The sequence below is a fragment of the Kogia breviceps genome, chromosome 18, assembly GCF_026419965.1.
Source record: "Kogia breviceps isolate mKogBre1 chromosome 18, mKogBre1 haplotype 1, whole genome shotgun sequence".
NCBI classification, from domain to species: domain Eukaryota; kingdom Metazoa; phylum Chordata; class Mammalia; order Artiodactyla; family Physeteridae; genus Kogia; species Kogia breviceps.
Window position 1 is genome coordinate 3,206,748 of NC_081327.1, and position 16,433 is coordinate 3,223,180.

Consider the following 16,433-nt stretch of genomic DNA (forward strand, 5'->3'; position numbering starts at 1 on the left):
ATCGATAAGCATCCTCCAAGGACCGACTGCATGCTGAGCTCGGGCTTCAGAGCCCAGTGTGCCGCGTGATCCGTGAGATGGGGGCCCGAGGGTGGCCTGACCCAGCCCGGGGTTCCTGGACAATGCTTTTGGGATGGAGAGGCCTTGGAACAGCCAGGAGGTGCCTCGGTCGCCAGAGTGGGGGAAGGGCAGCCTCTGAGTGTGAGGAAAGGAATTCTCTACCCCTCCCTCTCCCCCTGGGGCGGGGCTAAGCCTCCCACTATAAACGGGGGTTCTTCAGCCTGCCCAGCAGGACTGCCCCACTGCTCAAGCCTCTGCAGACGCAGCCTCAGGTAAGGGTCCCAGAGGAACTGGGGATGGAAGGGAACATATTAGGACTTGGGGGTTATAGAAGCTGGGAGCGCAGGGTTTGGGTGTCCCAGAATATAACACCTTAGGACCTCGGAGGTCTGAGTCTGAGGGAATCTCAGAAACTGGGAGTCCCTGGGCTTGGGTGACAGACAGTCTGGGTGTCTCAGCTGGAGGGCAGTGTCTCAGAATCTGGCGATTTAGGAATCGAGGTCGCAGAATCTGATGTCTCATGATGGGAGGTATTAGAATTTGTAATGTCATATTTGGAGGTTTCATGAATCAGTCCCCTGAGTTTAGGCATCCAGATGTTGGGGTCTCACAATCCTGAGGTTTCAGAATTTAGGGGATGTCAAGACCTAGGGGGTCAAGATTTTAGGGCGCCCATAATCAGGAGTCTCGACAGTTGCAGTCTCAGAATCTGGAGATACGAGCAGTTACTGGTTTTCAGAATTCATAAACTGGGGTCTGTGGGTATGGGGATTTTGTGGGGTCTCTCAACCTGGGCGCCTTGGGGATCTCAGAGATTGGGGAGTCTTAGTATTTAGGGGTCAAGATGAGGTCTGGGGACAGAAGCTGCTCTTATGTGTCCTATCCCCTCCATGGCAGTGAGTGAAGGTGAAAGGAGGTGACAGGTGGGCAGATAACCAGCCAAAGGGGAGGGGACCTGGAGTGGGAGAGGGCAGCGGGTATGATTAATTCTCCTAGAACCCCCCCTCCACGAATACTTCTCAGGAGATGTCCTCTGTGTCACCCTCTACGACATCCCCCCAAAATAGACCCTGGGGGTGGGGCAGCTATTGTCTTCGGACCACTGTCCCTTCCCAAATACCTCCTCCTAATCCCTACTCAGATCAGGTTCCTACGGACTTGTCATAAGACAAAAGGGGACAGCTGTGGTCTGGGGGCGGGGGCTGCAGCCTTGGGGCTCTGCCCAGACCGTATCTCCCAATCTGCTGTCTTCACCGGCGGTTTAGGAGTCCTTAGGAGTTGGGGGTCCCCAGCCCCTCCTTCCTCAGACCCAGGAGTCCAGGCCCCCGGCCCCTCCTCCCTCAGACCCAGGGGTCCCGGCCCCCGGCCCCTCCTCCCTCAGACCCAGGAGTCCAGGCCCCCGGCCCCTCCTTCCTCAGACCCAGGAGTCCAGGCCCCCGGCCCCTCCTCCCTCAGACCCAGGGGTCCCGGCCCCCGGCCCCGCCTCCCTCAGACCCAGGAGTCCCGGCCCCCGGCCCCTCCTCCCTCAGACCCAGGGGTCCCGGCCCCCGGCCCCTCCTCCCTCAGACCCAGGAGTCCCGGCCCCCGGCCCCTCCTCCCTCAGACCCAGGGGTCCCGGCCCCCGGCCCCTCCCCACTCAGACCCAGGGGTCCGGGCCCCCGGCCCCTCCTCCCTCAGACCCAGGGGTCCCGGCCCCCGGCCCCTCCTCCCTCAGACCCAGGGGTCCCGGCCCCCGGCCCCTCCTCCCTCAGACCCAGGGGTCCGGGCCCCCGGCCCCTCCTCCCTCAGACCCAGGGGTCCCGGCCCCCGGCCCCTCCTCCCTCAGACCCAGGAGTCCGCGCCCCCGGCCCCGCCTCCCTCAGACCCAGGAGTCCCGGCCCCCGGCCCCTCCCCCCTCAGACCCAGGGGTCCAGGCCCCCGGCCCCTCCCCCCTCAGACCCAGGGACCAGGCCCCCAGCCCCTCCCTCCTCACACCCAGGGGTCCGAGCCCCCAGCCCCTCCTCCTCTGGGCCCCACCCCACTCCGCCTGTTCTCTGGTGTACGTAGGTCACACCAGGACACCAGGATGTCGGACGCCGAAGAGCAGGAATATGAGTGAGTGATGCCGGCAGGAGGGCTGGGGCCCTGGAGCGGTGGAGACACCTCCCACCTCCAAGGCGCCTAACCCTCCCCCTCCCTCTTTCCTTCCCACCCGGGTCCTCAGGGAGCAGCCTGAAGGTGAGTGGAGAGTGGGCTGGCCTTGGGGGGGTGGAGGCGAGATGGGGACACCTTGGCGCATCGTAGCCCGCCCTGCCCTACGCCCGCCCTCCTGGTCCGCACCGCCGGGGGAAAAGCTCAGCGGGCCCACTTGCAGCTGAGGCCCAGAGGGGTCCCCCCGTCTAGATGAGACTCGAACCCGAACGCGGGTGTCTGCGCGCTCACCCACTCTGCCCCCATCTGAAGCCCCTTCCGCCCCCGCCCCCACCCCCGGGCTCCTCACGCCTCCTCTTCTCTCCCCCACCCCTTCCAGAAGAGGAGGCTGCTGAGGAGGAGGAGGAGGAAGGTGAGGCCCTGGACTCCGCAGGTCTGGAGCCGGACGCAGCACCGGGGGGCTGGGTGGGGTGCGGACGCTAGTCCACGGGGTGCAGGCTGGGCGGGGGACGGGGATCTCGATGGCCTCGGCCTCAGCTCCTTTAACAGCCTCTCCCCTCTCTCCCCTCTCTCCCCTTCCCGCGTCCGGGCATGGCTGCGCCCCTCCCCCGCCTCCCCCAATCCTCGCTTCTCCTCCCGCCCCCTCCCAGCCCCCGAGGAGCCGGAGCCGGTGGCTGAGCGAGGTAACCGCGGCTGCTTCGCTTCCTGAGGCCGATTTCGGGGGTCCTCTGGGCCCTGACCTCCCAGATGACTCCCTCCCCGCTCCCGTAACCAGTCCCCGCAACCCGCCCCAGGCCCGGTCCTTTAAGCCCCGGAGAGCTCTCGCGCCCTCTGCTGGCCAAGAAGGGAAATAGCCTCGCAACGGCTTTAACCCGTTCCCTTCCTTCTTAAAGGGACCGACACCCAAGCCTTCTTCCCCAGTCTGGAGGAACACTTATAGAAGGGTTGGATGTTTGCGGAGAGGCACCCCTCCCCCCTCTCATCTTCGCCTGTCTGTTACTTGTCTCCTTCATATACATTCAAAGGTTGGGGCGTGGGTTGTAGAAGGGACAGCGGTGGGAGTGTGTATTCCTCTGTCCCCAAGGGGGAGGGGCCTGGGGACACAACTCCTGGGTCACCGAGTGAAGAGGGGGCTTGGGGCCTCCCTGCACTGCTAGATCGTGATGGAGGGCAGGAGCTCTGGGTATGTAGAACGAGGGTCTGAGGGTTTGCTTTTTTTTCTCCTTATGGTCTGGGGTTTGGACACCTGGGTGTCCCAGAGAAGTGGGAGGGGGATCCCCACACCGGTTCTGAATGTATATCTGATGCGTGTGACCCTCTCCCTCCTTTATGGCCACCCCGATTTCCCTTATCCTCTCCCCCCCCACCCATACCCTTCCCCCAGAGCTGCAGGAGAAGGGAACTGGGCCTGTGGGGACCAAGGCTTGGAGGGGGGTCCCTCCTTTGGATGTGTCTTGCCCACCCCACGAACTCTTGCTAATTATCTTTTTGTATCCCTCCACCAGAAGAGGAGCGCCCCAAACCAAGGTGAGATCCTGGGGGGTGGGGGTGCCAATCATGTCCTCTTAAATATGTCTCCCACCTCCAGAGATAGGGTGCAAGAAAGGCAGAGAGTGGGGAAATGGAAACATAGAAAAGGACAGTGATTCCTTCTTTCCACAAACATTTCTGGTGAACTTCCCGCCGTGTTTGGCAGGAGTCAGACGCTCCCTGTCCTGTTGGTGAGACAGACGCAGACCCAGCAATGGTGGTGCAGAAGAGGGCCCGATCTGTGCCCTAGGCAGTCAAGGAGGGCTTCCCAGGGGAGGTGGTGCCGAGCCTGAGGGCGGAGGAGTCTGCTAGCTGAAGGAAGTAGAAGGGAGATCGTAGATGAAGAAGCGGAGTGGTGTGCAAGGCCCAGTAGCTGGATCTGGCCAGTGTTTCAGGGAACAGATGCGGACACAGGTCATTCTGATGAGAAAGATCCAAACTAGGCAGACCAGCGAAGTCTGTGAGAGCTCACCCCTGGGGACAAAGCTTGGAGATGCAAGGAGGCAGCCATCGAACATGAGGTGCAGAAATTCTCTGGGGCACCGGGGAGCCATGGAAGGGTTCTGAGCAGAGGGGGCCGAGGATCAGATCTGGCTGAGAGCACAGGGGCACATGAAAGCACAGGTGTGCTTTAGTGTCAGGGAAAGCTTGTTGGAGGAGGGAAGGTCTCAGGGGTGGAGTATATCAGGGCAAGGGCATTGTAGGCAGAGCAAACAGAGTGTGCAAAGGCCCGGGGGCACAAAGGCACATGACACAGCCAGGGGACTGTAGGATGTGGAGAGTTTTCCAGGCAAAAAGGCCTAAGCTGGAGCGGAGGGCACAGGGTGGAAAGGGGCCACAGACTGAGAAACCCACAGGTTGATGAGCTCAGTTGGGGCAGGGTGTGTGCAAAGGCAGGAAATGTTCAGGAAGCGTCTGTTTACTGGAGTCTGGGGTTTGGGAGAGAGTCTGGGCTGGAGACAGAGTTGGTGAATCCTCGGTAATTGATGATAATCGAAGTCACAGGAGTGAATGACATTAATCACAAGAGTGTCCCACCAATGAATCAAAGGGCAAAACTCTCTTAGTTTGGATAATAGAAATTGTTGCTTTTTATTAAGCCAGGAAAGATGAAACATAATTTGTTTAAAATTCTCTTTGATCATTGAATGACCAAAAAAGGAAATAAAAAGTCAAATATCCGAGGGTTTTTTTCATTCCTTAAGTTAAACTTTAAAACTGTATTTAAGAAATCAAATCTTACAAAATCCTGGAAGGTTTTGGTAATGAAGATGATAATTTCAAGGAAATTAATAAAATACCTATTGATTTTAAAGTGTATTTTATCCAATAGTTTTGGTATCTTGCCATGGAGGATACTAGCCCAGCCTAGCAGAAAACTGCAATATGTATAGTGTATTTTGACATTTTAAAGGTTATATTTCATAACCATTTTGAAATGCTGGGCAAACATAAAAAAAAAAAACCCATACAAAGTTATTTGCATTTAATTCAGTTAATCAGGCATTTTGAAAGCTAATTGATTAAAACACTGTAATATGATTGAAATTTTGTAACATTTTAATGTTATTTTTACTCTACTGTGAAAAGTTTTTTATACGATATACACACCCTAGTTTATGTTTATGTCTTAGTGTGGACTTACAAATTTACTACAGGTATCCTGAGCCAGGAACGCAATCAGGTTTCAGGCCAGTTTGATACTGGCTATTCTTAATTTTCATATGAGTGTAGGACTTCAAACCAAATGTTATGTCAGTGGGACTGTGCTGTCTTTGGAAGTTAATAAATTACATGATCATTTTCTTCAGACTTGAAGGAGAGTGATAAATAAGATTTCGAGTCATAGGATACTGATGTACAATTTAAGGATTAAAGTTTCTTATAAATCAGTTGTGAACAATGAATTATTAAATTAAATGTTGACTTCCTAGTATAAAACTGCAAGAATAAAAATAAATTCTCCAGCTTAAAAAAGAAAGAAAGAAACCAAAGAAAGAGAAAAGTCCAAGAAGTGGGAGTGCCCAGAGCAGGAAATCAAGGAGAGGACAAGGGCGGTCCCTCAGAGCAGCACCCCCCAATACAAATACAATGCAAGCCACATATGTAATAACTTAAAAAACAATTTTTTTTTACTAGCAGCCTTTTAAGAAGTAAACCCAAACAGGTAAAATTAATCCCAATAGCGTATTTTACTCAACCTGTTATAGCCAAAATCTCGTAATTTCAACATTAATCCATATAAAACGTTATTAGTAAAATATTTTACATTCTTTTGTTCAACCAAGTCTGTGAACTCCAGTGCATTTCACTGACAGCCCCTCTGATCTGGACGAGCCACATTTCAGGCGCTCAGCACACGTGTGGCTGGTGCAGCCCGGCAGGGAGGTCAGACTCCTCAGTGTTTCTTCTCTTCTGTCCGCTCAGCCGGCCCGTGGTACCTCCGCTGATCCCCCCAAAGATCCCAGAGGGGGAACGTGTGGACTTCGATGTAAGTAACAGACTTCCCATCCCAGGAGGGGCTGCTAGCCTATAGAGTGAGGCGCCCCTCCCTAGCCACTGTTTTTTGTTTTTGTCTTTTCCCTTTTGTTTGTCTCCCACCCCCTTCTTTTGGAATTGTGTTTTGACAGCCCCTTAGTTTAGTGTCAGAATACGATGCTTTGCTGCCATCTGCTGGAAACACTGCGTGGCAGACGTCTGTTCCAGCTGTCAACCCCACCGATTCTTTTTTTTTTTTTTTAATTTTTGCTTGCGTTGGGTCTTCGTTGTTCCGCGCGGGCTTTCTCTAGTTGCAGAGCGAGCGGGGGCTACTCTTCGTTGCGGTGCGCGGGATTCTCAACGCGGTGGCTTCTCTTGTTGCGGCCCGCGGGCTCTAGGCACACAGGCTTCCGTAGTTGTGGCCCGCGGGCTCTAGAGCGCAGGCTCAGTAGTTGTGGCGCACGGGCTTAGTTGCTCCGTGGCACGTGGGATCTTCCCAGACTAGGGCTCGAACGTGTGTGCCCTACATTGGCAGGCGGATTCTTAACCACTGAGCCACCAGGGAAGCCCAACCGCACCAATTCTTGCTGCAAAGGGCGCCCCCTCCTGATGCTTCTCAGAAGTGCTGGGAGGTTGGCGCGCTCTTGGGCACCACCTGGGGAATGACCTTCCTCCCACCCTCGGTCCCCTAGGACATCCACCGGAAGCGCATGGAAAAAGATCTGCTGGAGCTGCAGACGCTCATTGACGTGCATTTTGAACAGCGGAAGAAAGAGGAAGAGGAGCTCGTGGCGCTAAAAGAGCGCATTGTGAGTCAAGGGAGGTGGGGTTCCCCAAATTCTTCTCCCTCCTTCCATCCTTTGGGCCTTGGGAGATACGTTCCCGTCCACTACAGACCCAGGGCTGAAACTTTTGGGAAAGTACCCAAGTTGGTGCCCATCGCCAATCCTGACCCACCCTGGGAAGTGATAAAGGGGGTGCGTGGTGGTCCCTGCACCCCCTAATTCTTCTGTCTCCCCCAGGAGCGGCGCCGGGCGGAGAGAGCTGAGCAACAGCGCTCCAGAACCGAGAAGGAGCGCGAGCGTCAGGCTAAGCTGATGGTGGGTGTTTCCCCTCCTCCCGGAGCCCAAGTGTTACTTTTTCAGCTGCACACTGCACTTTTCCACTCATGATATTCTCTGTGATCCCAGAAAAGTCCTCATGCTGTATTATTCAAGGATCTTTCTGTTGGAAGGGACAGAAACTCCAACCCAAACTGAACTTAGCAGAAAGAGAACTTTATTGGCTCATATAACCAGAAGGTCTAGGGTATGGCTTGCTTCAGGCATGGCTGGATCAAGGGACTCAAATAATATCACAAAGACCCAGCTTTTATCTTCCCATCTTGGCCAATATTTCTGTGGACAGTGTGTCCAGGACGGTGAGCAACTCATCCTGGTTTCCCTGGCACTTTCCTGGCCTGAGCCCTGAAGGTCCTGCATCCCATCATTCCCAGGCAAACCAGATGGTTCCCAGGAAGGGGTGGCAAACGGCCACCAGCAGCTCTGGCTTAAACTCCTCTTTTCTCTGCCTCCTGCACAAATCCTGGGATGTTTTCAGATTGTTCACCTGTCCGCTGTGGAGTGAATCACTGGCTAGTTGGGAGAGAGTGGCTCGAATGCTCCCATTGGTTTAACCCTTGGAAACACGACCTGACTTGGCATCAGGAGTGGCTCACTCAAACCACTTTTTTTTTTTCTTTTTTTGCCATGCTGCGCGGGACGTGGGATCTTAGTTCCCCGACCAGGTATCGAACCCATGCCCCCTCACAGAGTCTTAACCACTGGACCACCAGCGAAGTCCCTCAAACCACTTTACTTATTTATTTATTTATTTATTGGCCGTGTTGGGTCTTCGTTGCTGCGCGCGGGCTTCCTCTAGTTGCGTCGAGCGGGGGCTACTCTCCGCTGCGGTGCGCGGGCTTCTCATTGTGGTGGCTTCTCTTGTTGCAGAGCACGGGCTCTAGACATGTGGGCTTCACTAGTTGTGGCATGCAGGCTCAGTAGGTGTGGCTCGTGTGCTCTAGAGCGCAGGCTCAGTAGTTGTGGCGCACGGGCTTAGTTGCTCCATGACATGTGGGATCATCCCAGACCAGGGCTCGAACCCATGTCCCCTGCATTGGCACGCGGATTCTTAACCACTGCGCCACCAGGGAAGCCCTCTGAAACCACTTTTAAAGAACAGGAAACGAACGGGTGGTGTGGTACGCAAAGGACTGGTCTCCCAAAGACGTCCACATCCTAATTCCCAGAGACTATGAATATGGGCAGCTACCTGGCAAAAGGGACTTTGTAGGAAGGATTAAGTTAAGGATCTTGAGATCGGGAGTTTCTCCTGGATTTTCTGGGTGAGCCCAATTCTATCACAACGGTCCTTAAACAAGGGAGGACCTTTTTTTTTTTTTTTTTTTTTCGGTACGCGGGCCTCTCACTGCTGTGGCCTCTCCCGTTGCGGAGCGCAGGCTCCGGACGCGCAGGCTCAGCGGCCACGGCTCACGGGCCCAGTGGCTCCGCGGCATGTGGGATCTTCCCGGACCGGGGCACGAACCCGTGTTCCCTGCATCGGCAGGCGGACTCTCAACCGCTGCGCCACCAGGGAAGCCCCAAGGGAGGACCTTTGAAGATGGAGGAAGTGGCCCCGAGCCAAGGGATGCAGGCGGCCCCTAGAAGCCGGAAGAGCAAAGGGAGTGAATCTCCCCTAATGCCTCCAGAAGGACCCAGCCCTGTCCGTACCTTGACTTAGCTCATGAGACCCACTTTAGACGTCTGACCTGCAGAACTATAAGCTGATAAACTTTCATTGTTTTAAGCCACTCTATTTGCGAATTACAGCAGCGAGAGGAGACTAATTCAGGTGGGGAATCCTGTGCAAGTGAAACACCATCATGCCCGTCTCACCTGCCTCTCCAGCGGGGAGGGGGCTTTGGTCCGGACAAGCCACTCGTTCTGGAACATACGATGCAGACTTTCTGGATGTGGTAATGCCTTAGCGAAGGCATTCTAGAACCTCTTCCTCAGGCTCAAGGCCAAGAGCCTCTCTACTGCCCCAAGCCCCCCGATTCCCATCACAAGTTACCTTCCATGACCCTCTGAGGACAGTCATTCTCCTCTCATGAGACTAAGGAAGAGTGAGTCCCGGAGGGGGTGCGTGCCTGCACTGAGGTCACACGGCAAAGATCACTCTTGGCCGTTTCAGGCTGGAGCCTGCAGAGAAAACAAGCACATCCCTCCACTAGTTTAATATTTCCCTTGGGGGGGGTATATCAAGTCTCAAAGAGGAGGAAGGACTTGCAGGTGGTCACGCAGCCAGGCCTGGAGAGGTGAGGAGGGGACCGTCAGCAGCCTTGCCTGTTCTGATATTGACCTTGCTTTATGCTTGGGTCTGACTGATCCCTGCTTCCCTCGTGCAGAAGAGGCCCCTCCCCTCTCAGTCCAGGGTGCTGGAGGGAGGCCTGGGCATTAACCCCTTTCTCCCCACAGGAGGAGAAGATGCGGAAGGAAGAGGAAGAGGCCAAGAAGCGGGCTGAGGATGACGCCAAAAAGAAGAAGGTTCTGTCCAACATGGGGGCCCATTTTGGGGGTTACCTGGTAAAGGTGAGTTCAGCCTGCTAGGGCCTGAACAGGAAACGGGCGGTGTGGTACGCAAAGGACTGGTCTCCCAAAGATGTGGGAGGAGGGGCCGGGGGCCCGGGCCCCTGGGTCTGAGGGGAGAGGGGCTGGGAGCCTGGACCCCTGGGTCTGAGGGGGGAAGGACTGGGGCCGCGGACCCCTGGGTCTCTGGGGTGAGGGGCTGGGGGTCTGTGCTGAGGGAGACGTGGCTGGGGGCCTGGACCCCTGTCTCTGAGGTGGGAGTGTTGGGGGACCCGGACCCCTGGGTCTGAGGGGGTACGGTTGGGGCCCACAGACTTCTGAACGTGAGGGGGGTGGGGCTGGAGACCTGGAACCTGGTCTGAGGGAGGAGGTGCTGGGGGTCTGGGTTAAGGGTGGAGGGGCTGGGGGCCCAGACCCCCGCATCTGAGTTTGGAGGAGCTGAGGGTCCGGACCCCTGGGTCTGAGGGGGGAGAGCTCGGGGCCTCGACCCCTGGGTCCTGAGGTGCGGACCCCTCCCCCAGCTCACGACGTCCTTTCCAACCATCAGGCAGAGCAGAAACGGGGTAAGCGCCAGACAGGGCGCGAGATGAAACTGCGCATCTTGTCGGAGCGTAAAAAGCCTCTGAACATCGACCACATGGGAGAAGAAGAGCTGCGGTAGGTGGGAGGGAACTGGGTATGAGACAGGCAGATAAGCGACGCCTGACCCAGATCCGAGTGGGCGGAAGCCCTGGGGCTGAGTGCCTTTGCGCAAGTGTCTCTCCCTCTCTGCGCCCCTGTAGACTCCCCTGTGGAATGTTTCACTGATATAGACCCCACGTTTGGTGGGTGCCGAGACCTGTAGAGTCTGGGTGATAATAGGGAAGCCAGACAACACATCTGACCAAATTTAGGAGATTATGGTGTTTTGATGTCCCCTGGGAACTCTGAACGGGCCCCATCTTTTACCTGAATTAAAGCCAGATGTACTGGCAACAGTTTTCCAGCCAAATCTCTTCTGGATGGGGCTCTGTCTTGCCCTCCACAGCTCACTGTCTGCACAGCCTGCATCTCGTGGAAAGCCACCTGAGGGAAGGCCGGGGAGCGTCTTTCCTTCAGGGCCCTCGTCTGCGTCTTGACATTTTCTGGCCCAGGCACAGACTTTAAAGGCAGAAACATCCACCACCTCATGGGCAGCGCAGTGATGGGGTTTGGAGCTCAGCATCTGAGACCACTTGCCGGGGGCTCAGGGCCGGCTTCACCACTTACAGCCGTGTGATCTTAGACAGTTGTCTGCCCTCTGGGAGCCTCGCTTGCCTCATGGTAAAGTGAGGCTATGACAGGAAACTCTACATCGCAGCGCAGCGAAGGGTCAGTGAGCTGATCACCGTCAGCGCCATGATGGCGGCAGCAGCCCCCTGTGGAGGGCTTGCAACCCTGTGAGGCCGACACTATAATACTGTTATCACCCTCATGAGAAGCAAGCAACTGGAACGTTAAAAAAAAAAAAGAGCAGCCCTAGGCACAGCGAGGTTAAGTAACCTTTCCGGGGTTGCGCACCTCGCAAGCGGAAGGGTGCGGATTTGCACCCAGGCAGTCTGGTGCGGGAGTCCGTGCTCTTCATTACTCTCTTACAAAGTGGTGTGGTGGTAAATGTTTGACAAGTGGATCTCCAGGGCCTAAAAGCCCACATCTTAGCATTTGCTCATTCCCACGGTGTAAATACTCCCACCATGCTGAGGTCAAACTACCAGCGTGAGAACCGTGCACTCGGAGTCGGGAAAGGATGCGCAGGTTTGGCTCCAGCCCACCCCTGGCGACGTGCCGTCCTTCCCCAGTCACGTTACCGCGGGGCCTGGCACTAAGTAACATGTCGCTAAAGTTCCCTTTTCCTCCTCTTTCCTTCCCTCACCACACATCCACTCATAATTTGGGTCTACTCATATGTTTTTGAGGATCTCAAGTTATTTAAGGTTTATTTATTAGAGGTCATATGATGGTCTATAAAATTTTAAAGTAAAATACACCATGGAAGAGACAGCATTTGAAGACCATTAGCTGGCAAAAGAAAACAAAGACTGCTAGTAAGAATAAAAAGAACAGTAACAACGAGCTTTGTTGAGTATTTAGCATGTGCCAGGTACTTTATACCTATTCTCTCATTCTATAACAGTTCAAGGCAGTGGATTTTTAACAGTACAGAATAAGTTTGGCCTCTAATAACTGAGATCTGACTATAGCAGCCTAAAATATAGAGGTTTGTTTTCTCACATAGAAGAAATCGGTAGTCCATAGCTGGTATGGCAACTCTACAAAATCATTAAGAGACTCGGGTTCCTGTTTTTCTCCTCCACTACTTTTAGCTCAATATTTCTGTCCTCAAAATCACCTCATGGTCCAATGTGGCTGCTGGAGTTCCAGCCATCATATCCAAGCAGCAGAAATTGTAAAGCAAATCCCACAAAGTCTTACCTGGAAGCTCCACCCAATGACCTACTTTCATCCCATTGGCTACCCTTCCTGTTAGGGAGATTGGGGAGAGAAACTTTTTAACTGAGCCTGCTGCAAAAAATTCAATTTCTAAGGAAGAAAGGGAGAAGGTGGGCAACCAGCCATTTCTTTCACCATTTGATCTCTACATTTTTCTGCAGAGGGAAAAAGGATCCTAGGGGGAATCACTTGGCCATAGTCACAAACCAGAGAATTCCAAAGCTGGTATTTGAACCAAGGCTTTCTGACTCCAGGGCCTAGGCCCTTAACCATGCTCATTCTCCCTTAGAGAAACGTGAGCTCTCTGTTTTGGGTATGGATAAGTGGGCAGAGATTTTAAAACCCCTTGCTGCAATTCACTTTGAATATTGTGGCCTCAAGTATTAACAAAATGGCACCAATAATGTCAAACTCAGAGACTCGCTGTGTGGCTTTGAACAGTTCCCTCAGCTTCTTTGGGCTCATGGCCTGGCCTGGCTCCGTTCCATGACAGCCCTTCTGTCCTGCCAGGGAGAAGGCCCAGGAACTGTCAGACTGGATCCACCAGTTGGAGTCCGAGAAGTTTGACCTGATGGCGAAGCTGAAGCAGCAGAAATATGAGGTGAGACCCATCTCTGCTGGAGGCCGGGCTGGGCTGGGGCTGGGCTGGGGCTGAGCGGGTCTGTCCCTTAGGCTGTGCCAGAATCTCCCTCCTGTCTCTGCAGATCAACGTTCTGTACAATCGCATCAGCCACGCCCAGAAGTTGTAAGTGTGAACCGGGCCCTGAGCCCCACACCCCTCCCTCTGACTCCTGGGGACTCTCTTTCCTTTCCTCTGGCCGTCCCTTACTCTGAGTTTCAGTTCTCTACCCCTTCTTGGGGGCTCTGTCTTTGTCCCTCTTTCTCTGGGACGGTCTCACAATCTGTCCTTTCCTCTCCATCCTCCAGCTCTCTTCTGGGGTCTCAGTCCCTGTTTCTATGTCCCTCTAAATCACTGGTTCTTGGGGCGGGGGTGATCTTGCCCCCGACCCCGGGGACATCGGGGGATTCTCGAACCTGTTTGGGGAGGGGGAGGCTACTGGCACCTGGTGGGTGAAGCCCAGGGCTGCTGTTCCACGTCCTACAACGCACGGACAGCCCTCACCACAGAATGATCCGGCCCCCGAATGTCGCTTGTGCTGAGGTTGAGAAGCCCGGCTTTTCCTCTGTTTTGTTTTGGTTTTTTTGTTTGTTTGTTTTGCGGTACGCGGGCCTCTCACTGCCGTGACGTCTCCCGTTGCGGAGCACAGGCTCCGGACGCGCAGGCGCAGCGGCCACGGCTCACGGGCCCAGCCGCTCCGCGGCACGTGGGATCCTCCCGGACCGGGGCGCGAACCCGCGTCCCCTGCATCGGCAGGCGGACTCCCAACCGCTGCGCCACCAGGGAAGCCCTTCCTCTGTTTCTTGTTCTGTCTCCCCCTCTCCTTCCCTCCCTCCCGCGCCTCTGCCTTCTCTTCATCTTCTCTCTCCATCTCACTTTCCATCTTTCTGTCTCTTTCAGCCCAGCCTCCCCGACCCTCTCTCAGGCACTCACGCTTTCCTTCCCCCCGTCCCTGTCCCCGTAAATATTTATCAGCGCCCATATGAACATCCTGAGCTCCCCCACTGACATCCTCTCCTACCCGCCTGTGGGCCTGTGGCCACCAATCACGCCACTCCAGTCAGTGAACCCAATGAGAAGGCACTTGCCGGCCTCTTCCTCTGGCGGGGAGGGCGGGGATTTGGGGGGGATGGACTCCCTGAATTGAGGACAGGGACCCATCGCAGAGGTAGGTCAGGGAGGCCTTCCTTCCTGACACCCCTCCTTCTCCTACAGCCGGAAGGGGGCCGGGAAGGGCCGCGTTGGAGGCCGCTGGAAGTGAGGATCTGGGCGCTGCCCCCCCCTCCCCAGGCACCCGGGAGCTCTTGGAGTGTGTGTCCCATCTGTGGCTTGAAATAAATGCTCCCACTGCAGCACCTGCTGTTCTTTGATTGTTATTATTATAATCTTCAACAATCATGACGTTGATGTGTAAGGTTGAGCCCTCACACACAGCTGGCAGGAATGTAAAATGGGGCTGCTGGGCTTCCCTGGTGGCGCAGTGGTTGAGAATCCGCCTGCCGATGCAGGGGACGCGGGTTCGTGCCCCGGTCCGGGAAGATCCCACATGCCGCAGAGCGGCTGGGCCCGTGAGCCATGGCCGCTGGGCCTGCGCGTCCGGAGCCTGTGCTCCGCAACGGGAGAGGCCACAGCAGTGAGAGGCCCGCGTACCGCAAAAAAAAAAAAAAAAAAAAAAAGGGGCTGCTGCTTTGGGCAACAGTCCAGCGGTTCCTCAAAAGGTTAAACGTAGAGTTACCAAAGGACCCAGCAATTCTGCCCCAAGAGAACTGAAAATCTCTGTCCTCACAAAAACTTGTACAGGAATCTTGGCAGCATTACTCACGATAGCCAAGAGGTGGAAACAACCCAAACGTCCGTCCACTGGTGAATGGATACAAGGGAATATCATTGAGCCATAAAAATGAATGAGGCTCTGACACAGGCTACCATGTAGAGGAGGCTCCAAATCATAACGAAAGAAGCCAGACATAAAAGGCCACACATTGTGTGATGCCGCTGATAGGAAATTTCTAGAAGGCAAATCCATAGAGGCGGGGAGTAGAGTCGTGGTCTCCAGGGCCTCAGGGGAAGGAAGGAATGAGGGATTATGGCTAAAAGGAATGGTGTTTCTTTTGGGGGTGATGGGAGTGTTCTGGAATTAGACAGTAGTGATGGTTGCACAACCTTGTGAATAGACTAAAAAAAAAACCCACTGATCACACTGCTATATATAAGCTAGATAACCAACAAGGACCTACTGTAGAGCACAGGGAACTATACTCAATATTTTGTAATAGGGTGGTTCAGTGGTTAGGACTCTGCGCTTCCACTGCCGGGAGCCTGGGTTCAATCCCTGGTTGGGGAACTAAGATCCCACAAGCTGCAGGGCGTAGCCAAAAAAAATTTGTAATAACCTATAAGAGAAAAGAATCTTAATAATAATTATTATTATATGTATATAATATATATATAAAAAATAACTGAGTCACTTTGCTGTACACCTGAAACTAACACAACATTGTAAATTAACTGTACTTCAATTTTTTAAAATGGTTAAATAAAGGCACTGTGGCTCTTGAAAGCAAAAGAAAACAAAAACAGAAAGCCAAAAGTGGACAAACCCAAAAAAAAAACAATCAAAACTGCCATCAGGAACCGAGATGCCTCCCGCCTTTCTGCTCTGCCTCCGTCTGTGAGGTCACAGATGGGTCACAATATGATTTCTTGAGCTCCAAGCCATCACATCCGCTTCCAGGAAGGAAGGCAGCAGAAGACAAGAAGCCAGAAACGTGCACCTCTCAGCTAAATCAAATCCCTTTCCAAAGACTTTCTGGATGCTCCACCCAGCAATGCTCACTTACATCTTATCGGCCACCCCTGACTGCAAAGATGACTAGGTCTCTTGCTCACTCTTTAGCTGGTTGGGTGCTTTGCTGCTCCAAACAAAAGCAGGGTTCTATTTTTGATGGTCAGGCAGTTAGTGGTCTCTGACCCAGTCTCCCCCAACCCACATCTTCTTCTCTTTCTGAGGTTATTTTCACCAGCCTTGAGGAGGGCCTGCAGTTCCCAGGCTAAGCATCAAACTTCCAGTGCTAGCCCTGAGAGAAAGCAGCAGGCTTGAGAAGTGAAAAAAAACCTTCATCATGGAAAAGAGAAGGGCAGAAGGGAATTGTAATGAGTGGAATATAAAAATGCCTGTACAGAGCCGATGTCTACCTATGAGACAGGCCAGGCACCCCATCTCAACAGCTACGAGAGGCAGAGATAAAGAGACTAAGCCAAGGTCACAGAGCTGGAAAGTGGTGGGCAGAGGCAAGATCAAATCCAGGACTGCCTAGACCAGAGCTGGAATTCCTAACAATTGTAGTAGAATAGAATTTGTTAAATAGAGGTTAAAGTCTAAGCATAGCAACCTAAAGATTCCTCATAGAACTTACGGTGGGAGCACATCCCGTAGTAAGTTGTATGGGTTGAGCAGATACCCCAAATTGTGTCTCCCATAAATAAAAGTCACAAAAATACAGACATATTTACACCAA

General features: G+C 54.0%; 1 protein-coding gene across 4 annotated transcripts; it reads left to right on the forward strand.

Moving 5' to 3' along the window:
- Nucleotides 1-229: 229 nt before the first annotated feature.
- Nucleotides 230-14,270, forward strand: TNNT1 (troponin T1, slow skeletal type). 4 transcript variants are annotated; one of them, XM_067018955.1, is made up of 12 exons: nt 230-332; nt 2,107-2,623; nt 2,841-2,873; nt 3,696-3,717; nt 6,148-6,211; nt 6,891-7,007; nt 7,221-7,298; nt 9,717-9,830; nt 10,375-10,484; nt 12,807-12,897; nt 13,001-13,041; nt 14,131-14,270. In XM_067018955.1, the coding sequence occupies exons 2-12, from the start codon at nt 2,443-2,445 to the stop codon at nt 14,174-14,176; spliced, it is 897 nt and encodes a 298-aa protein (XP_066875056.1). In that variant the 5' UTR covers nt 230-332; nt 2,107-2,442; the 3' UTR covers nt 14,177-14,270. The 4 variants fall into 4 exon arrangements, with proteins under 4 accessions (XP_066875056.1, XP_066875057.1, XP_066875058.1 ...); XM_067018956.1 differs by having other exon boundaries at nt 2,107-2,602; XM_067018957.1 differs by lacking the exon at nt 2,841-2,873.
- The last annotated feature ends 2,163 nt before the right edge of the window (nt 14,271-16,433 follow it).